The 21,833-nt window shown below is 43.0% G+C and overlaps 1 protein-coding gene across 5 annotated transcripts; it reads right to left on the minus strand.

Annotated features, from left to right (window-relative positions):
* Positions 1–783: 783 nt before the first annotated feature.
* On the minus strand, positions 784–21,394 carry TRNAU1AP (tRNA selenocysteine 1 associated protein 1). Of its 5 annotated transcripts, none has more exons than XM_070610532.1 (9): positions 20,232–21,394; positions 19,639–19,736; positions 16,270–16,369; positions 15,597–15,649; positions 14,020–14,151; positions 12,589–12,708; positions 9,285–9,447; positions 9,033–9,066; positions 784–1,744 (listed from the first exon to the last, which is right to left on the minus strand). In XM_070610532.1, exons 1-9 carry the CDS (start codon positions 20,256–20,258, stop codon positions 1,608–1,610), a joined length of 864 nt encoding a protein of 287 aa, XP_070466633.1. In that variant the 5' UTR covers positions 20,259–21,394; the 3' UTR covers positions 784–1,607. The 5 variants fall into 5 exon arrangements, with proteins under 5 accessions (XP_070466633.1, XP_070466634.1, XP_070466637.1 ...); XM_070610533.1 differs by having other exon boundaries at positions 9,285–9,444; positions 20,232–20,375; XM_070610536.1 differs by lacking the exon at positions 14,020–14,151 and having other exon boundaries at positions 9,285–9,444; positions 20,232–20,375.
* Between the last annotated feature and the right edge of the window lie 439 nt (positions 21,395–21,833).

Raw genomic sequence — 21,833 nt, forward strand, 5'->3', positions numbered from 1 at the left:
TTTTTTTGAGGAAGATTAGCCCTGAGCTAACATCTGTGCCCATCTTCTCTACTTTATATGTGGGACACCTGCCACAGCATGGCTTGACAAGCAGTGTGTAGGTCTAACGGCACCCAGGATCCAAACCGGCGAGACCCTGGGCCACTGAAGCAGAACAGTGTGAACTTAACCACTGTGCCACTGGGTTGGCCCATTAATGTCTCTCACATTGTTGGTTTTTCTGTATCTAAATACTCCTTTAGACCCAAGCTGAATTAGTCTTTTTTTTTTTCCTTCTCCCCAAAGCCTCCCCAGAACATAGTTGTATATTCTAGTTGTTCCTTCTGGTGGTGCCATGTGAGATACCACCTCATCATGGCTTGATAGTGGTGCTAGGTCTGGGTCCAGGATCTGAACAGGCAAAACCCCAGGCTGCCAAAGTGGAGTGTGTGAACCCTGAACACTTGGCCACTCGGCTGGCCCCTGAATTATAGTCTTAATCTCTTCATAAAAAAAGGCTGTCCTTTCAGGACAGTCTGATCAATTCCATAACTGCAATTCCATGTATTTCTCCTTTGCTGAGTGTAGGATTGGTGCATCCTTAAGGATCTTTGAAGGTTTCTTGTGGCATAGGCAGTTTGCCTCAAGCTCTACCCACCTCCCCATTCCTCTAGCATAGAATGAGATCAGATGCAGATTTCTAGCATAGACCCAGACTTTTCAAGAGGGTCCTGGGTACTGGAGATGACAATATAAGTTGGAAAGTGGGATTTCCTGATTTGGAAAATAGAAATGTGTAGAAGGTTGGCATAGGTCTGGTTTAATACCAACTGACTTTCGTCAAGGTCAAGTTATTTTTCTGAGCCACCATTTCTTAGATGTAAATAAATTCATACCTATTCAATGCATTTAGGTAATTAAGATCAACACCGGTGGGCCTGGCACAGAGATGGCACAGTAATGCCCCTCAACAGGCTTGTCCTTAAAACAGTCTAGGCCCTTGCAAACCTACACCTGGTCAGGGAGCAAGCGCCAAGTCTTGCGCCTTTTGGTCTAGATTTAGCTGACTCCACTTCCTGCTACATGCTGGGCCAGGCAACTTCCATCCTGGCTGGAATGCCTGATGAAGTCTTTACCAGCCACCAGCCTTGACGCAAGTTTGTTGGAGGGAACGAGGTACCTGAAAAGGCAGATAAAACTGTCCACCATTTGACCTGGTGCGGGTAATCCATGCATCCTGACCCCAAAGAACCTTAAGGACTAGGGTGCCTACCACCTGAGAAGGGCCCCTGGGTTTAGAAAGATGTGATCCACTTTGGTTAATTCCAAACTGTTCTTATCTCCAAGGGTAGATAACCCTACTGGATAAATGATTGTTCAAGGACAAATTGGAACCTTGTTCATCAATCCTCTTCAACAGTTGGCCCCTTGATTTTCATTTAAAATCAAAGGGCTCCCTATCAAATGAAGGCAACAAGTGTTGCAGGAATATTCATAATCTCAGGAAACAGTCAATTACCAAAATCTTACAAAACGTAAAAATGTAAAAGTTCTTGGAATTTTTTTTTCTTTTTTAAAAGTCTCTTATATCCCTCACATAGTCCATTCTGGCTTTTCCTTTGTCCTTGCTACATCATGGCGGGGATCTCTGAAGACACTGTGTCCAGGGGCTGCCAATGACAGTCCATCAGTGCATCGTATAGCTCCTCGCTCTGCTCCATGAACTCCTTGTTGGCCTCAGTCACATCCAGCTGCGGCATGGGGTCTGGAAGAGAAGCAAGGATGCGTTTAGGGAGCGCCAAGGGGAGAAGCACTCAGCAACCCCAAGAGACTTGGGTTCAGTTCTCTACTCCCAGGACTTCCTGTTCCCTGGGGCAAGTTCCCTCGTTCCTTACAGGGGCTGATACCACTGCCTAGCAGGGTTCCTGTGAGGACGGAAATAGGATAATATGTACTTAGAGAATGAAACGTAGTTACTATTCAAGTAATGGCAGTTGTTACTCCACATTTATTAAAAGCTACACCTGTACCTCTACCATCACATGCCCTGGATCTTCTAGTGTGGTCCTTATTTCAATTTTGGGTTTGGAAAACCTGATCAAAATTACTAAGTCCAAAGCACTATTCCTAGAATATTACACAGCATTGAAAATGAACCTCAGCTGCACACAACTTGGATGGATCTCACAAATAACATGCTGTGTGTTAAATGAAAGAAGCAAGACAGTACCTACAGTATGACTGCATTTATAAAGTTCAAAAATAAACCTAGAGTTTAGGGATTCATATCTAGGAAATAAAACTATAAAGAGAAGGAAGAAAATGGTTACCACAAAAAACTACAGTCCTTTTCCCTAGTAGGGTTCTAAGTTGTGACTGGGGGAAGGATGGCTTCTGAGGGCTGGCAATGTTCTACCTGACCTGAATGAAGGTTTCATGGGCAATCACTTTATAATTACATATTAAACTATAGATTTATTTTATGTACTTTTCCATACGTGTGTTATATTTCACAATAAAAGTTAAAAAAAAAAACAATCACTATCACTGATAACATTTTATACCTTTCCTTTTAGTTTTGTTTGTGTAGGTTTAAAATGTATACACACAAACACACCATTCATTAAAACACACATTTAAAAACTAACTGAAGAGCCCGGCCCTGTGGCTGAGTGGTTGGGTTCGCGTGCTCCACTTCTGCAGCCCAGGGTTTCGCCGTTTCGGATCCTGGGTGCAGACATGGCACCGCTCATCAGGCCATGCTGAGGCAGTGTCCCACCTCAGCACAACCAGAAGGACCTACAACTAGAATATACAACTATGTTCTTGGGGGGGGGCTTTGGGGAAAAGAAGAAGAAGAAGAAAAAAGAAGGTTGGCAACAGATGTTAGCTCAGGTGCCAATCTTAAAAAAAACAAAACACACAACTAACTGGAAAATTAAAGAAGACCTAAATAAATAGACAGACATCCCATGTACTTGGATTGGAAGACAATATTGTTAAGATGGCAATATTCCCCAAATTGATCTATGGATTCAATGCAATCCCTACCAAAATTGTAGCTGCCTTTTTTTTTTTTTTTTTTTGCAGAAAATGACAAGCTGATCATAAAATTTATATGGAAATGAAAGGGACCCAGAATAGCCAAAACAATCTTGAAAAAGAACAAAGTTCAAGGACTCACACTTCTCCATTTCAAAATTTACTCCAAAGCTACAGTAATAGAAACTGTGTGGCAGTGGCTTAAGGACAGACATATAGATCAATGGAATAGGATTAAAAGTCTAAAACCAAACCTATACATTTGTGGTAAACTGCTTTTCAGCAAGGGTACCAAGACAATTCAATGGGTAAAGAACAATCTTTTCAACAAATGGTGTTGGGACAACTGGATAACCACATGCAAAAGAATGAAGCTAGACCCTTACCTCACACCTTACACAAAAATTAACTAAAAATGGCCCAAAGACCTAAATGTAAAGGCTAAAGCTATAAAACCCTTAACAGAAAACAGGAGTAAACAGGCAATGATTTCTTAGATATGACACCATAAGCACAAGCAACAAAAGAAAAAAGTAAATCGGACTTCACATAAATTTAAAACTTTGGTGCTTCAGGGCTGGCCATGTGGCCGAGTGGTTAAGTTCTCATGCTCCACTTTGGTGGCCCAGGGTTTCACTGGTTCAGATCCTGGGCGTGGACCTAGCACCACTCATCAAGCCGTGCTGAGGTGGCATCCCACATAGCACAACTAGAAGGACCTAGAACTAGAATATACAACTATGGACTGGGGGGCTCTGGGGAGAAGAAAGGTGCTAATCTTTAAAAAATAAAACTTCAGTGCTTCAAAGGACATTATCAAGTGAAAAGATAACTCATGGAATGGGAGAAATAATTTGCAAATCCTATGGCTGATAAGGGACTAGTATCCAGAAGAGAATATAAAGAACTCTTATAATTCAACAATAAAAAAGACAACCTAATTTAAAAATGGGGGAAGGACTTAGACATTTCTCTATAGATATACACATGGCCCAAAAAAAAAAAGGGGCCAGCCCCGTGGTCAAGTGGTTTGTGCGCTCCGCTTCAGCAGCGCAGGGTTTCGCTGGTTTGGGATCTGGGGCACGGACATGGCATCGTCAGGCCGTGCTGAGGCGGCATCCTACATGCTACAACTAGAAGGACCCACAACTAAAATACACAACTATGTACCGAGGGGATCTGGGGAGAAAAAGTAGGAAAACAAAAAAAAGAAGATTGGCAACAGTTGTTAGCTCAGGTGCCAATTTGTAAAAAAAAAAAAAAAAAAAGGAAGAAGATATACCCATGGCCAACAAGCATAGGAAGGTGGCCAATAAGCACAGGAAAAGATGCTCAACACTATTAGCCCCCAGGGGAATGCAAATCAAAACCACAATGAGCTACCACTGCAAATCCACCAGAATGGCTATAATGAGAAAGAGTAACAACTGCTGGTGAGGATGTGGGGAAAATGGAACCTTCATATACTGTTGGTGGGAATGGAAAATGATGCAGCCCTTTTGGAAAAGTCTGGCAGTTTCTCAAGTTGTTAAACACAAGAGTTTTACCACAAGATCCAGCAATTCCACTCCTAGGTATGTACCCAAGAGTAATGAAAACTTTTCTATGCCCACACAAAAACTTAGACGAATGTTCACAGCAGCATTATTCATAATACCAAAAGCATAGACAACCCAAATGTCCATCAACAAAATGGATACTCATACAATGGAATATTATTTGGCCATAAAAAGGAATGAAGTAATGATACCTGCTACAACATGGATGAACCTTGAAGACATTGTGCTAAGTGGCACATTCACAGAGGAACACACATTATATATGATTACATTTATTTAAAACATCCAGAGCAGGTAAATCCAAAGAGACAGAAAGTAGCTGAATGGCTGCCAGGAGCAGGAGGGAAAGGGCATATGGAGAATGCCTGCTGAAGGTTACAGGGTTTCTTCTGGAATTACAAAGTGGTAATGGCTGCACAACTTTGTGATGATTCTAAAAACTATTGAATTGTACACTTTAAAAGGACGAAGTTTACATTATGTGAATTATATCGCCCCAAACAAAAACTCGTAACTAGGAATTCATCACATATTCTATTTTACATCTGGCTTTTTTTCATTGAGAACATTTTCCTGTCAATAATCTTAGAAAAAGACATGATTAAAAAAGGACTACCATTGTGTAACGATGGACGGTGACAGATATTAACTAGACTTACTGTGGTGATCATTTTGTAATATATACAAATATCGAATCATTATGCTGTACATCTGAAACTAATGTATGCCAGTTACACCTCAAAAAAATGACTACCATTGGGGCTGGCCCCGTGGCCGAGTGGTTACGTTCGCGCGCTCCGCTGCAGGCGGCCCAGTGTTTCGTTAGTTCGAATCCTGGGCGCGGACATGGCCCTGCTCATCAGACCACGCTGAGGCAGCGTCCCACATGCCACAACTAGAAGAACCCACAACGAAGAATACACAACTATGTACTGGGGGGCTTTGGGGAGAAAAAGGAAAAAATAAAATCTTTAAAAAAAAAAAAAAAAAAAGACTACCATTATTTAACAAATCCTCTACTATTGGATATTTGTCAGTACTGATGATTATCATTTGGGGATAAAATATTTCAAGTAAAATTACTGATTCAAACATAAACATTGTAAGAACTTTTTACAGAAATATAGTATAATTTAAATTTTTTTTTAAAGATTGGTCCTGAGCTAACATCTGTTGCCAATCTTTTTTTTCTTCTTCTTCTTCTCCCCAAAGCCCCCCAGAAGGACCTAGCTGTACATCCTTAACCACTTGGCCATGGGGATGGCCCCAGTATATTTTAGTTTATATTTGATTACTAATAGTGCGATGATTAAATTTTATGTGTCAACTTGGCTAGGCTACGATGCCCAGTTGTTGGGTCAAGCACCAGTCTAGATGTAGCTGTGAAGGTATTCTGTAGATGTGGTTAACATCTGCAATCAGCTGACTTTAAATAAAGATTATCCTCAGTAACACAGGTGGGCTTATCCAATCAATTGAAGGCCTTAAGGTCTAAAACTGAAGTTTCCGGAAGAAGGAATTCTGCCTCAAGACTATAACTTGGTGGGGGCCCCGTGGCCGAGTGGTTAAGTTTGTGCACTCCGCTTCAGCAGCCCAGGGTTTCACCGGTTCAGATCCTGGGCGTGGACATGGCACCACTTACCAGGCCATGCTGAGGCGGCATCCCACATGCCACAGCCAGAAGGACCCACAACTAGAATGTGCAGCTATGTACTGGGGGGATTTGGGAAGAAAAAGCAGGAAAAAAAAAAAAGATTGGCAACAGTTGTTAACTCAGGTGCCAAGCTTTAAAAAAAAAAAAAAAAAAAAAGACTAACTTGGAAATCCTGCCTGAGTTTCCAGCATGCTGGCCTGCCTTACAGATTTATATATACAGATATCCTGTTGGCTCTGTTTCTCTGAAGAACCTTGACCGATATAAGCAGCATGCTTAAACTTTTTTTTCTTGTGGTTTATAGGCCATTTGTTTCTTTCATAAATTATTTCCAGCTTTCTCACCTACTCTTAAGAGTCTGTTTCCATTTCCAAACCAGTCAGTGCTCAATCTTTCCACATAAGTACAATGCCTGTTCCTGCAACCAGAGGGATCTTTCTTTTCTTGAATTTTTAAATTGTAAGGGTTGATGCTTTGAGCATTTACAGAGGCTCCATACGGAAACTGTAAGACAGCATGACCAGCCTGGTTACTCCACTCAGTGTAAGTAACTGCTTATGGGAACAGACTAGTCAACAGCTCAATCAAGGGCAGGCATTTGCGTGCGCTGAAGGCTATGGATACACGTACAATAAAAACACCTTCCTCATTCTGAAGACGGCCTGGAAGATGGCCCATTGAAGCCAAGGAAAACGTGAATAAGAAGAAGCCCTGCTGTGTCCCCTTCACTGTGAGGGTATTAGGTCAAAATGGGAGGCATCGCTCAGTCACTCAGTGGTAAAGAGCAGGAAGTCTGGGGCAAGACTGCAGGGGTTCCATGATTGACTCCACCTGTAGCTACTAAGTCACAACTTGCAACTATGTTGACCTTGAACAAGTAATTTAACTTTCCTCTCAGTTTTTTATTCTAAAAAATCAGGATAATTGTAGTACTTACCTCAAAACTGTTGCGAAGGTTAAATGAGTTAAATACACGTGAGGTGCTTAGAACAGTGCCCTGCACATAGTAAAACCTCAGTAACTGTTAGCTATTATTAACTAAGCCTCAGTTTTCTTTTCTGTAGAATGGGGATTAGAATGGTACCTACCCATCGCAGTGTTGGCAGGTAGCAGTGCTTAGCATCAAATATGCTATTATTATTATTTTTTTTTTTCCTTTTTCTCCCCAAAGCCCCCGGTACATAGTTATATATTCTTTGTTGTGGGTCCTTCTAGTTGTGGCATGTGGGACGCTGCCTCAGCGTGCTTTGATGAGCAGTGCCATGTCCGCGCCCAGGATTCGAACCAATGAAACACTGGGCCGCCTGCAGTGGAGCGCGCAAACTTAACCACTCGGCCACGGGGCCAGCCCCGCTGGCTATTATTATATTACTAATGGGTGAGAAAGAGACTGGAAACTTCTATGGAGTTATACACAGATTTTCTTATAATCAGGTTAATCATCTCTAAAAAGTAGGCAGCACTTCCTGGAGGGAACAATCAGGGACTCCAGGCCTGACTTTGCCTCTAACTCACTGTGTGACCTGAGCAGACCAGTTGGGCCACCAGTTCCCCGTCTGTCAACTGGAGCTCCTGTGTTCTGTACAGCCCACCCCCCAAGGTCACTGCTGTTAAAATCAGATGAGAGCACACACGTGAAAGCGCTTTAAAATGCAATGAAGGAGACAAGTTTGTTCTTTGCCTGAAGATGATGTTTCCTTAGGATATTTTGCTTACAGATCACCTTTTTCCTATGACTGTCTCAAAGAATACTGCTTAAAATAGACTTAGATTCTAAACTTTGAGTCTTTTTGCAGCTTAAAAAAAGTTTTATTTACTTGAGAAATCAATTTTGCTTTATAACAACTGTTTAAATTTTACTCCTTTAAAACTTAAACTTAACATGAGTTCAGAAACATGTTGAAAAAAATTTTTTTTCATAACTTTTTTAAACCTTAGAAAGTTTTTAAGTATTAATATCTCAGTTAAAAAAATGTGTTTGGGGCCAGCCCGGTGGTGCAGCGTTTAAGTGTGCACATTCCGCTTTGGCAGCCCGGGGTTCACCAGCTCGGATCCCGGGTGTGGACATGGCACCGCTTGGCAAGCCATGCTGTGGTAGGCGTCCCACATATAAAGTAGAGGAAGATGGGCACGGATGTTAGCTCAGGGCCAGCCTTCCTTAGCAAAAAGAGGAGGATTAGCAGCAGATGTTAGCTCAGGGCTAATCCTCCTCGAAAAAAAAAAATTGTTTGAAGGTTAGCAATTCCTTCAGTTTTACTTTCCTTTTTCTTCTGTTAAATTCAATAAAAATTACAACAAATGCTTCTAATTTAAAAAAGTTAATAACAGCTTTTAATGACTATGAAGCAGGATTAGGGGTGATTTTCAGTTACTTCATAATACTTTACTGTATTTTCCAAATTTTCAATCATAACTATTACTTGAAAATGAGAAAAACACGCAAAATATACAGAAAAAAATTAAAACGAAATAAAGAATGTAATTTTTGCAAACTGTCAAACAAATACAAGGCAACACTATTTTTGCTAGAGACCTACACCCTGGGGGTAGAATGCCGCTGTCCAGGGGGTGACTGGCTCCCTCCCTGTCCAGTTGCTTCCCCCCGGCTCTCTGGGACCTGCACTCACACTCACTTCTTACCGTAACTGTGTCTGCACTGCCCTCTCACTAGAAGGTAAGTTCCTCCAGGGCAGAATTCACCTGGCATTCCTTCAGCATCTAGCTGAAGGCACGGTGCTGGCCATAAAGCAGTCACTCCGTAAGGGCTGACAGAGGAATGAGCGAATGGACTTTCTTACCTTCCAATGCATCATCTCCGACTTCTTCATACGTCTGCCAAGAGACCAGAGAGGTGGGTGAGAAGCAGGGTGAAATCCTGGCCCATGACCAGAGTGGCTTATCTTTATCAAAAAGGACTAGGCTGCTTCATCTTGCCCCATGTTTTCCCGAAGCCCAAGCTCCTGTCCTTACCAATCCCATCCTGGAGAACCACCTCTGCCTCTAGAGGATGCCGTAAGCGAAGAGGCCTGTACTTGCCAAATCACAGTTACCTGCATGGTGCTCTGGGTATAGCCATACTGGGGATAACTGTAGCTGTAGCTGCCTGTGTTCTGGTCATAGCCCCACTGGGCATAGTAGTTCTGGTACTGCTGGTAATACTGGTTGTAGCTGTAACTGTACATCTGACTATATTCCACTGGCTTCACACGACTCCTTAAAAGAAGAAAGAACCAAAAATAAACAAAAGGAGGCAAACATTTCCATACACTTAGTAAGTGGCCAAGGATTGTTCTAAGTGCTTTACACAGATTAATTTAATTGCCACAACAACTCTACGCAATAAGTATACCATTATTTCTATTTTACAGATGAGGAAACTGAGGTACAGAGAGGTTACACAATTTGTCCAAAGTCACACAGCTAATAAGAGATTCAAACCCCGGTGGTCTGGCTCCAGACCCCATGGTTTAAAGCTGGGAGCTTTCAATGGTTAGGTTTTTCTCTTTTATCAAACCTCATCAGTACCAATTTTTCCTCTTCTCAAGATCTTAGGGGGCTAATTTTCTGTTAGGCACAAAGGCTCAGGTACACATGGCCTGGAGGATCTAGATTCAGGATGACCCAATGAACGTTTCAAACCACAAAATGTTTAATCACCTCTCCCCCTCGAAAACATAAGACAAGTGTTCCAGCAGCCTTATTGTGATCACTGTAGTCATAGTTACCATTTATGGAGTAGGTACTCAGGATTTGTGCAATTATTTTTCATGTATGGTCTCCTATTTTGAGTCCTGCACAACCCTATGACAGAGCTTTCATTTATTATTTCCATTTTACAGATGGGAATACTGAGCCTCTAAAAGGTTAATTGATTTACCCAATGCCATGCCGAGGACTGGAGCCAAATTTAACGCCAAAGGTCATGCTCCTAACACCACACCATTATATACCGCACCTGCCCTGACAGACACAAGATGTCTCGCCAGTCTCCTACATCCTGCATTTGCCAATCAGGGCTGAGGCCCGGAGTCAGTGGAAAGCTTTCTTATCCTGAATGCACAGCTGCCCCAGCTGCTGTTAACCAAAGACAGAATGTCAAGCCTGCAGGCTACTGCTTTCAAAAACATAAAAAAGCATGTGCGAGTAGGCTCAAGAAACAGGCCCGGGGCGTGACCAGCATTCTCAGCTGAGAGGAGTCAAAAGAACATAACCAACCCAGCCCGGACATGACAATGCTCTTCCAGTTACTGCACTCTGAAGGGCCAGCGTCTTTCGTAGGTGCACACCAAACACATGGAGGAAGCAGAGGCTGACGCCACCATGCCAGCTGGGGCATAAGGAGAGTCGTAACTGCCACATAGCGTGGAACACACTATGTCTTCATAATTGGTGCATTCTATCTCCACAATGAAGCCTGAGAGGAAACCAAGTCATAAGCAGGAGCTGAACTACCATACCAATCTCTGCCATAGAAACCGCAAATGCTCAATGTCTGAAGGGGCTCCCTCCAAGTTCCTTGGAGTTCAACGTCTGCTTGGTGAGCAGGACTCAGCAGAGTAGCTAGACTATGTCTGAAACCTCCCGACGGGGCGGCTTCATGAAGTCCAGCTGAAGAAACCCCCTCTCCCTGCCCAGCAGCAGTGTCTGCCTCCACGACTCCCCTTCCACGTTTCTAAGACGGCTGCCACCCTCCTGACATATTCACGTAATTGAAGGTACAGTCTTCCTGGCCTGGGTCTGTACATGACTGTTCTGTTTCTCCACACTCGGCTCTTACAGTCTAACTCTCAAAGGGAACTCTTGTCTCCCTCAATTCCTAGTGACAGGGCTCTTCCTCAGAGGCAGGCACCAAATGCAACATTCAAGGAAGAAATAGATACAACAGAATATAACTTCCTTGCAGAAGGGACTTTTGTTTCGCTTGTCTAGGACAGGGCCTATAGAATAGTGGGTAGTGAGTTATTGTTGACTGACTAAGTGGTAACATTTCAGAACCAACCAAAAAGTCAACATCAGAGGAACTGCTAGACAGAACATACAATCAAAATATCCCGCAGCTGCTAAAAATATTCTAACGATGATGACTGTGTGATTATATGGAAAGGTGAGTACACTGAGTAAACCCAGGGAAAGAGAGAATGAGCATTGTTATTGTAATTAAAAGTGAATAAATAAGTAAATCTACCACACGTAAACTGACCCGTATATAGTGTGTGTATGTATATGTATATCCATATATCATGGATGCCTATGGAGAAGCCTGGAAAGGAACTCAGAAATCATAACTAGTCATTTTAGGATAATAAGGAAATTTCTTTCTTTTAAATAGTTTCTTTAAAGTTTTTATATATAAATAGAGTTTAGGACAAACAACATTTTGGAGGGGGGTATCGCTCAGGCTGATCTTCCGTGTATTAAAAAGTTAAACCACAAAGAACCTTCATGGCCATTTGGAAGTCCTGCCCTAGGAACGCAGCCCCTCTTGTACTTCTGGTGCAGTTTCTCAGCTTTGGCATTACTGACTGTTTTGAGGGGGAAAGCAGTCAAACAATTCTTTGTTGTGGCAGCTGTCCTATGCACTGTAGGATGTTTAGGAGCACCTCTGGCCTCTACTCATTAGATGCCAATAGCACCTCCGCTCCCCAAGTTGTGACAACAAAAATTGTCTCCACATGTTGCCAGTGTCCCCTAGGGGGCAAAATCACCCCCAGTTGAGAACCACTGCTTTGGCCAAAGGATGGAAGATTATATGCAGAGAAAAGTTGTCTTACATCTGAGTGAGAAACCTGCCTGGAGCTCCAGGGGAAGAAGGGTTTTCTGCCTAGCATGACAGGTACAATAGCGATGAATATTAATATTTTATAAATAAAGTGTTTGGATCATTAATTCTTAGCAATTCCCATAGCAAGGGACATTCATAGGAAGTTTGTAGGTTTCACTGACACAAATGAGTTTAAAACCGGGTGTAATTTTTTTCCTTCTGTTCAATTCTCAGTTTCAGGGATAAATTTCTAACAGTGGCACTACTGGGCAGAGAGCAGAGACATTAAGCACGTACAGCCAAACTGCTTGTGCAGCACTGCTATCAGTAATGTCTGACTGTACCCGCCTCCCCCAAACACAGCTCTCTCCTCCACCGTAAGCTTCTGGAGGGACAGGGTATGCTCATTCCTCTCCAACACTTAGCACACAGCCTAGCAAATATCTGTCATTCATTATTGGTGACCTGAACTGAGTCTCCCGCAACCTTCCATCCAGCATGTGGATGCCCTGATTATCGACAAACAGAGGACGAGTGTCCAGGCGGGAGTCAGTCCAGAGGCCCTCCACCCTCCCTGCCAGGGCAGGACTCACGCTTTAGGGATTGCCACGCTCAGCCGCACTGGTTTAGACCCCAGTCCTACTGCTCCCTGGCACTCTGTCAGGGCTCGCTTCTGTTCTAGTTCATCTGTGAATTTCACAAAACCATAGCCCCTGCAGGGAAAAAAACCACACACTATTTAGATCACAAATGTGGCAAGTCTAAGAATGGAAAAGGGGCTGAGAAGGGAGAGAGGGAGTCCACCAAACCACATGGGAGGGGATGAGACCCCGTTGGTGGAAGTGTGCCACAGAGCAATGCGAGATTTAAGGCCGGGAGGCTCCTGAGATCTGTAGGAATCTCTGCTTTCAGTTCACCATTCTCCTCCGTACCTTCACGGATGGGGCTCCTTCCTTCCCAATCTACTGGGAAGTATTATCATTATAGCAGCAGCAGTTGTAGGAACAGGTGTAGAAGTCTCTTCAGTAAATATTTACCAAGTCTGCCCTGTATGCCAGGTATTGCACTCGGCACTGGGGCTGATCAGTCACAAGCAGACACGGTTCCTATTCTCCTGAACTCAGAGTCTACTTGGAGGAATAAACGAATGATAGCTAATATTTAACGAGTGCTTATTATTTCCCAGGCACCGTGCTGAACATTTTCCCAGGGTTATTTCATCAAACAGTCCAACAATTTGGGGCCGGCCCAGTGGCGCAGCAGTTAAGTTCACACGTTCCGATTCTCAGCGGCCGGGGGTTCGCTGGTTTGGATCCTGGGTGCGGACATGGCACCACTTGGCAAAAAGCCATGCTGTGGCAGGCGTCCCACATATAAAGTAGAGGAAGATGGGCATGGATGTGAGCTCAGGGCCAGTCTTCCTCAGCAAAAAGAGGAGGATTGGCAGTAGTTAGCTCAGGGCTGATCTTCCTCAAAAAAAAAAAACCCCACAAAAACAGTCCAACAATTTGATGAAGGTAGTATCCACATTTTACTGAAGAGGAAACCAAAGTTCAGAGAGTTTAACAACTTGCCCAAAGTCATAGTAGAAGCAGGATTCAAATCCAGGTCTGTCAGACTCCCAAAGCCTGAGCTTATAACTACTACTCTGATCAAGAGAGAGCCCTTCCCATGTCTGAAGTAGCAATAACAAATAAAACAGCAAACATCTACAAAGCATTTCCTACTGCTTTATTTATATTATATCATTTAATCCTTATATCACCCCTAAGTGCAGATACTATTAATCAGACCCATTTTACAGACGAGGAAATGGGGTCAGAGGTTCAGTACTTATCTGCTGCATTATCCCTGGCTAGTGTTGGAGTGCAATTCAAACCAGGCAGCATGGTCCAGAGCTTGTGCTCTGAACCAACACGCTACATGGTCTCTCTACAACACTTTCACCTCTCTATAACACCATTTTTCTATGAGAACAATGCTGACACTAACAGGGTAGGCATCAATAACAGGTAAGGCCTTACTTAGACACGCCTGTCTGGTCCAAAACCACCTTGCCTCCCCGACAGGAGGGGTAGACTTTGACGAAGAATTCATAGAGCATGCCATCGTCCACATCTGGGGTCAGGTCCCCCACAAAGAGGGAGTACTCAGGGCTGAGAGGAGAGAACAAGATTCAGAGACAAAGACCAAATCCTTTGTTCTGACAGGCTCTTCTGGCCCATTCTAGGTAAACCTTTCCTGGGCTTCCTTAGGAAACAACACATCTGCTGGGTCTTTAGCCAGGTCCTAACTTGTTTCATTTGGCAGTCGTGTCAGAAGAGTCACGGAGGTAGTCCCCTGCCCCAAGTTCTTCACCACTGCACAATGCCTGTCTGGCTGCCAGTTATTACAGGAGCGCAGATGGGGAATGGGGTCAGAGGTGCTCAAAAGATAAAACCAGACATTCTGTATTCATTGCATATTTTTAATTCAAATGGTGAAAGACAAAGAGAGAATGAGAACTGGACCTTCTCTCTTAAAGACCTAAAGCTTAGCTAAAATGAAATCCCCCAACTTTTAGAACAGGGGTTAGGAAACTTGTTCTGTGAAGGACCAGATAGTAAATACTTTAGGCTTTGTGGGGCACCTATGGCGTCTATTGCTTTTTCTTTGTGTGTTTTCACAATCCTTTAAAAATGTAAAAACCATTTTTAGCTTGTGGGTGATACAAATCAGCCATAGTTTGCCAACTCCTATTCCAGAACAATTCTTAAAAAAAAAAAAACTCATTATTTTCTTATTTCAAGTATGATACATATCCCTTGTATAAATCAGAATACACAAAAGTACAAAAAAAATTACCAAAAACCCCACTACTCAAAGGTAACCATTAAGAACACTTTGCTATAATTTTGTCTTTCTTCTTTGGCTTCTTCTTTTGAATTAAAAAAAATTGGGTATGATTCATTTGCTTTGTTTCTAGCATTTTTTCACTTTTAACGTATTGCCAATATCTTGACATGTCAGTATTCTGCTACAACATGACTTGTTAATACGTAGCGTTCCAATTAACAAACCTATTGCAATTTAAACCACTTCCCTATTATTATTTGTTTTCTCTCCAACTTTGCCCATTATACATAATATTTCACTGAACACTTTTGACGTTAATCTTTGCTCACATCCTTCGATAAATTTTGAAAAGTAGAATTACGGGGTCAGCGGGCACAAATCTTTATACAGCTTTTGATACATTGTTTTAAAGCTTTCATACAGCAACTTGAAATGCTTAATCAATTTTTGTGGCTACAACAGCTCAATTCTTACTGAATAAAACCTCACCACTGTGGGGAGTAACAGGGTGGAAGGCTAGGGGAGGGATCCAATATTGGGAAGACATGGGCCTCGATACGAAGCATTACAAAGCATACCAGGAAGATCCAACAACAGGGAATGGGGGCGTCTCCCTTCAGGAGGGAGGCAAAGTGGAGCCACACTCGGCTCCCCATCAAAGAGGGCTCCCCATCCTCTTTGGTTGTGACAGGCACAGGGATGCGTTTTGTCTTTATCTACACATTTCCTGGGGCTTGAAGCTACCTTGGGGCTACTCTCTACTTACCTGTTATCTGGTTGTTTCCCATAAGTGGCATAGTTCAGTTTAAAACGTTTTGCCTGGAAATTTAAAAACAAACAAACTAAAACAGAGAAAGGTGTTTCAAGAGTCAAACAATATTTGAAAAAAACTGAAACAAATTACCTTGGCCAAAACATCTCCCCCTCTCTAAGCCTCAGCTTTTTCTCCTGTATAAAATGAGGGGGTTGCACGGATGACCGCTAAGGGCACTGCCAGCTCCATGGTTCTATGAGCCCAGGTGTGCCAGCTTGGTGCAGCTGTAAGCTAAGTAACTGTGGGAAGAGCAGAATGTAACTCTCTTGATACGTGTCCTCACTGCTGCCAGCCTGTTTTACTTTCTCAACCAGGCAAGAGATCTAGAGTTTCAAGTCTTCCGTTAAGGGAGGCAGTGGTTCAGACTGGAAAGAGCATGAATTTTAGAGGCACCCAATCTTTAGTTTGCATCCTGGCTCTGCCACTTACTACTTGTGTTGCCTTGGGCAAGTTATTCCAATTTCCTGAGCTTCAGTTTCCTGGTCTGTCAAAGATAACAATGGCTACTGTTCAGAATTGTTATAGAATTAAATAAAATAATCTAAGTATACAGTAGGGATTCAATAAATGATAATTATCGATGACAATAAAAATGGCAACATCATCATTATCTAAGTATCCTTACAGGTGTGGCTCCTGGAAGGGGTTTCCCATTAATTTTATGCAAACACTTCTCAGCTGTGGCCAAATCTGCGAATTCTACAAAGCAGTAGCCAGCTGGGATCCTGGAAGGAGAAAAAAGAGAGAAAGAGAGTGATTAAAGGTGTGACTCCCAAATGAGAGACTGAGTCTTGGCCTGAAGCGAGGGAGAAATGTTTTTCTAATCAGAGCCCATACTGTTTTTGTTTGTTCCCTGCCATATTCCAGTTCAGAACTAACTAACAAACCTGACTACAAGGACTGCCAATCTGGGCCAGCCCAGACTCACTTGGTAAACATTTATTTATGTAATGTATCACCCATGAAGTTTACTCTTGCCAAAAATGTTTAATGTAATCCAATCAAACCTTCAGATCTAATGTTCAGTTTAGAGGAAATATGAGGGATAGAACAAGTAAAACACTATCACAAGGAAACAAATAAATCCAGAATGCAGAACCAGAATCCAGAAGGAATATAGGACCTTATGTAACAGAATCACTCTTAGCACTTTAAAAAGTCAACGTTATGAGGAAAAAAGATAGGTTGGGGACAATTATAAAAACTTAAATGTAGACTGGTCATTATATGGTATTAGGAAATTGTTAATTTTGTGAGTGTGACATGAGCATTGTGGCTATGTAAGAGAATGTCCAGTTTCTGGCCACGTATGCTTAAATATTCAGCATGAAGTCTCATAATACCTGTAATTTACTTTCATATGGTTCAGCAAAAAGAAATATCTACCTAAATCTATCTTTAACATGCATATTATTATTATTATTATTTTTTGGAGGGAAAGATTTGCCCTGCACTAACATCTGTTGCCAATCTTCCTCTTTTTTATGTTTTCCTCCCCAAAGCCCCAGTAGATGGTTGTATATCCTAGCTGTAAGTCCTTCTATTTCTTCTACGTGAACCGCCACCACAGCATGGCAACGACAGACGGGTGGTGTGGTTCTGTGCCCAGGAAGTAAACCCACTTCACATGCACATCTCATCTAATCCTCACATAACTCTATGCGGCGAATGAAACCATTACTCCTATTTAGATGAGGAGACTGAGACTTAGCAGGATTATGCAATATGCCTTAAACCACACAGCCGGTACGTGCCAAGTGCTGAATCTGAATCAGGACAGTCTGACTACATTCTTTTCCCAACATTTTATTATGAAAAATTTCAAACACAAAAATTGAAAGAACTGTACAGCAAATACCCATATGCCCACCACCTACAATTAACATTTTATTATACTTATTTTATCACATAACCATCCGTCTCTCCATCCCTCCACCCGCTTATCATCCTTCTTATTTTCTGATACATTTACAGGCAATGAAATGCACAAATCTTCTAGACACTAAGTTATTTCCGCCACAGATTAATTTTGTGTATTCTAGAATTTTAAATAAATGGAATCATACAGTAAGGCTTCTTTCATTTAGCATAATGCTTTTGAAATTCATTCCTGTTGTTGCTATGTAAGTAGTTTGTTCCTTTTTATTGCTAAATGATATTCTATTACATGAATATACCAGTATTTACTTGTTTACCTATTCATGGATACCCGGGCTGCATGCAGCTTTGGGCTATTGTCATAAAGCTGCTATGAACATTCTTTTCAAGTCCTTTTCTTTGTGGCTATATGTTTTCATTTCTCTTGGGTAAATACCTAGGACCAGACTTGCTGGGTCATAGGGTAGATGTACGTTTATAAGGCACTGCCAGACACCTGCCCCCAGTGGTTATGCTTTTTTATATTCCTACCAGTGATGAATGAGAGATGTGGTTGCTCCACATCTGACTGCATTCTTTTTTCTTTTTTTAAATTTTAAAAATTGTGGTTAAATATATAACACAAAATATGTCATTTTAACCATTTTTAAGTGTTCAGTTCTATGCTATTAAGCACATTCACATTATTGTACAACCACTAACTGCATTCTTAAGCATTATGCTCTATTGCATATTATTTTTCCTTGGGTCTTATCTTTTTCCCTCATCTTCTCTGGTCTTGTTTTTTTTAAAATTTACAGTTATTTATTTTACAGTATTCTTAGAAGCCACTTCAAAGTCTTTGCCAAATGAGGCAGGATGTACGTGTAATGTGTCTGTAAGTACCACCATAAGAAACAGCTAGAGTTTAGTAATCACGGGTAGAGTAATCCCAAATCTTATTTCAGTAAAGATTAAAATGTGAGTACCTATGACAGCGTTTTAAAAAGAAAAAAGCATGACAATGTATTTTCATGCCAAGAGCTGATTATCTCGAGTTTTCTGTCTACAAGAACAAGAAGAAACATATTTAGGCCAGCATGACCTACCAGTGAGAAAACCCATGCCTGGGGTTCTGAACACACAAAGTACCTGTTCACCAAACAGCTACCGGGTTGACCATACTTCATACCTCTCACCTGTATTTTTCAACCATTTGATGATTTAGAAAGCTGCTTTAATAGAGTACCTGGTACAGAGCAGATGCTCAATAAACATCGTCAAATTCATAAAGGAATCCTCCCATTTCTAACTGGAACCCTAAGGAAAACTAAGACGCCCAAAGAGAAAGAAGAAATTGGATGCAATGGAGGACCACCATCTGAAAACATTCTCTGCATTTTGTCTTGTTTACTTATTTACTGTCTCATTCCCCCATTAGAATGTAGTAAACTCCATGAGAGGAGGGAGTAGGTCTGGCTTGTTTCAGCCATGTATCCTGGGAATCTAGAACAGTAGCACACAGCAGTATCTCTATAAATAGATTTTTAAATGAATGGCAGAAGAGTTAAGGGCCTCATGGCTATAGAGGACAGACTTGAATTCGAGTCCTGGCTTGTCATTTATTAGCTCTGTAACTTTAAGACAGTTACTAAGCTTCTCTAATAATAGTACTTAGGGCAGAGGTTTTTTGTGATTTTAAAAAGTGATTTTAAAGGGTTTATTACCTAGCAATGAATAATCTGTTTATATTTACTGATCACATGCCATATACCAGATATTGTTCTAAATGCTGAATGTGAATTAACTCATTTAATCCTCACCATAACTCTGTGAGGTAGGTGCCATCATTACCTCTATTTTTATAGTCAAGGTGAAGGAGTCGGAGAGGTTAAGTAACCTGTCCAAGGTCACACGGCAGACGTAACTTTCAAACACGGTCCGGCTCCAGAGTCCAGTTCTTAATCCCTATGCTAAACTTCCTCTCAATAAGCCTCCAGTTGTTAGTTTTTATAACATCATAGTAACTATTATTAGGAGTCAGAGGCCCTGACTCCCCGCGATGTTTACATTCTGCTGAATGACACTTGCAGCATGATCCATTCGGGGAGAACTGAGAGGGAAGGAGAGAACGTACCCAGTGAGGCGGTTCCGGATAATTTTGACGCTCATCACCGTCTCCCCCATGGTGGCAAAGGCTCTGGAGATGAAGTTCTCATCCATGTAGGGCTCCAGCTGCGTAAACACGAGAGCAGAACGACTCAGGCCAGCATCCAGGCTCCCCGTTCCCGCTTCCAGAGCCCCTCCCCCTCGGCCCAGGGTGGGCTACACGCTGCTGGCGGGCGGAGGGGTTTTCATCTGCTGAGTGGTCTGAACCCCAACTCCCGCGTCCCCACTCCCGTGCCTCCCTTCCCTTCAAACTTGCTCCCTTTAGGGAGCCTCCCCCTTGGGTTTAGGAACTTCATCCCTCCAGTCCTAGAACCACAGCGCCTTCAATCCCTGGGATTCCTCCCATGCTACCCCGGCCAAGCAGCCCCCTTCCCTTCCCTAGACCAGGCGGGGCCCCAGGACCCTCTCAGACTCAGCCCCTTCACCTGGATGTTGGGACTCGCCTGTCCGTCACCCAAAAGAACCCCCCTCTCCACTCACTTCCACCCTTTTGGGACCCGAGGACACCTCCCCCTCAGACCCTTCCTCCCTCCTCGGACCCGGGCTGACCCCCTCACTTACGTCGCCCATCCACAGGCTGGCCGCCATGCCCGCAGCCGGCCGGGACTCCTCGGGCCGCCGAGACCCGCGCCGACGCTAGTCGGCGGGGCTGGGAGCCCACGGAGCATGCGCCGCCGGCGCCTTCCGCGCATGCTCTGAAGCTCCGCGCCCAGGGCCGCGCCGGGATAGCCGGCTCCGGGTTTTTCCCGCGAGCCGGCTGGGCGCGGAGGGAGCGCCTACTGGAGGCCGCGGCGTCGGGTGGGGCGGCGCAGGCGGCGCCCAGCGCAGGCCGGTGGGTTAGTCTGGTAACAGGCATTCTAGGGTTTCTTTCTGACTTTAGGTATTTAAACACACATACACATACATATAAAGTTAAGAAAGTAACATATGTTACTTGTAAACAATTGCAAATATAAGCACATTTTTTTAAAAAGTGGAAAGTCCCCTTTGGGAGCCTGGACGATCCAGTTCCACTAACTCTGTGTGCCCTTGGGCAAGCCACTGGTCCGCCCCAGCTGCCCGTTCACCCTGAGTTTTCCAGTTTGCAAGACACAGATTTTTGTTGAACCTGGAATGGGATTCTCCCATCATTCCCATTGGGAATGGAATGGGGAGAGGGGAGGGTTAAAAGGAGTGTAAATTGGGGCAACCCAGTCGTCTCAGCAACCAATCAGTTCCCAAGTCTTCTCACACTACTTTCTGGACTCCTACATCCACTTCCCTAATTGAAAGTGCCAGCTCTAACCTGTTCCAGAACAGTGGCCTGCCCATAGAAGGCCCTCAGTAAATACGATTTCGATGACTAGATAATCCTGATAGTTTGACTCTCCTAGTCTGGGAGTGTCCCAGGCCTCAACCTCACTTTGGCGCCCATTTCTCAGAATGGGAAGCATCTGTACGAGGCGATTGTCATCTCTAACTGAAGCTCACCTCAAGTGATTGAGGATCCTTTTCTGGGGCTCCCTCTGGGCTGATGAGCTGCTAAAGCCCTTCCTTACCAGTTAATACATCCTAAGCACGGGGCTGGCCCCGAAGTCAAGCACTAATCTGTCTGAAAAGTGAGATCCAATCACGAGTTGCCAAATTTCCAGCTGCATCCTACTCATTGCGATAGTAATGTAGTGGTTAGGAGCTTTGGCTATAGATTTGAACAACTGGAGTATCAGTCCTAGCCACCCCCCCATAATTATTTTGGCAAGTTATTCAACCTCTCTGAGACTAACGATGATAGCAATGCTTACTTCATAGGGCGTTGCAAGCAGAAAATGAGAAGTTGGGAAAGCATTTGGCCCAATGCCTGGCGTCCAGTAAATTCTCCAATATGGCAGTTGGAGGTCTTCAAATAATAACTGATAGCTATTTATTTAGTACTATTTGCCAGCTCCTGTGCTGTGCTCTTTGCTTACTATTTTTTAAATTTATTTAACATGTGGAAGACTTTTAAATACTTATTTTTAATTTATGAGACAGGGATCTTTGTCCATTTTGTTTCTAATCAAAATCCTACAACAATGTCTGGGATATGGTAAGCACTGAAAAAAATATTTGAATTTATGACATAAACAACAAACAGCAGTCCCTTTTCCCAGCTATCCCTACCCCCAACTCCCACTGCCTTGAGGC

Source organism: Equus przewalskii, chromosome 2 (assembly GCF_037783145.1).
Source record: "Equus przewalskii isolate Varuska chromosome 2, EquPr2, whole genome shotgun sequence".
NCBI lineage: Eukaryota > Metazoa > Chordata > Mammalia > Perissodactyla > Equidae > Equus > Equus przewalskii.

Coding starts and splice junctions, on each gene's coding strand:
- TRNAU1AP (XM_070610532.1), bottom strand. CDS start 20,258: ATGGCGGCCAGCCTGTGGATGGGCGAC. Junction 12,709..14,019: donor GACCAGACAGGCGTGTCTAA/GTAAGGCCTTAC, acceptor TTTTCCCTGCAG/GGGCTATGGTTTTGTGAAAT. Junction 9,448..12,588: donor AGCGTGGCAATCCCTAAAGC/GTGAGTCCTGCC, acceptor TCTTCTTTTAAG/GAGTCGTGTGAAGCCAGTGG.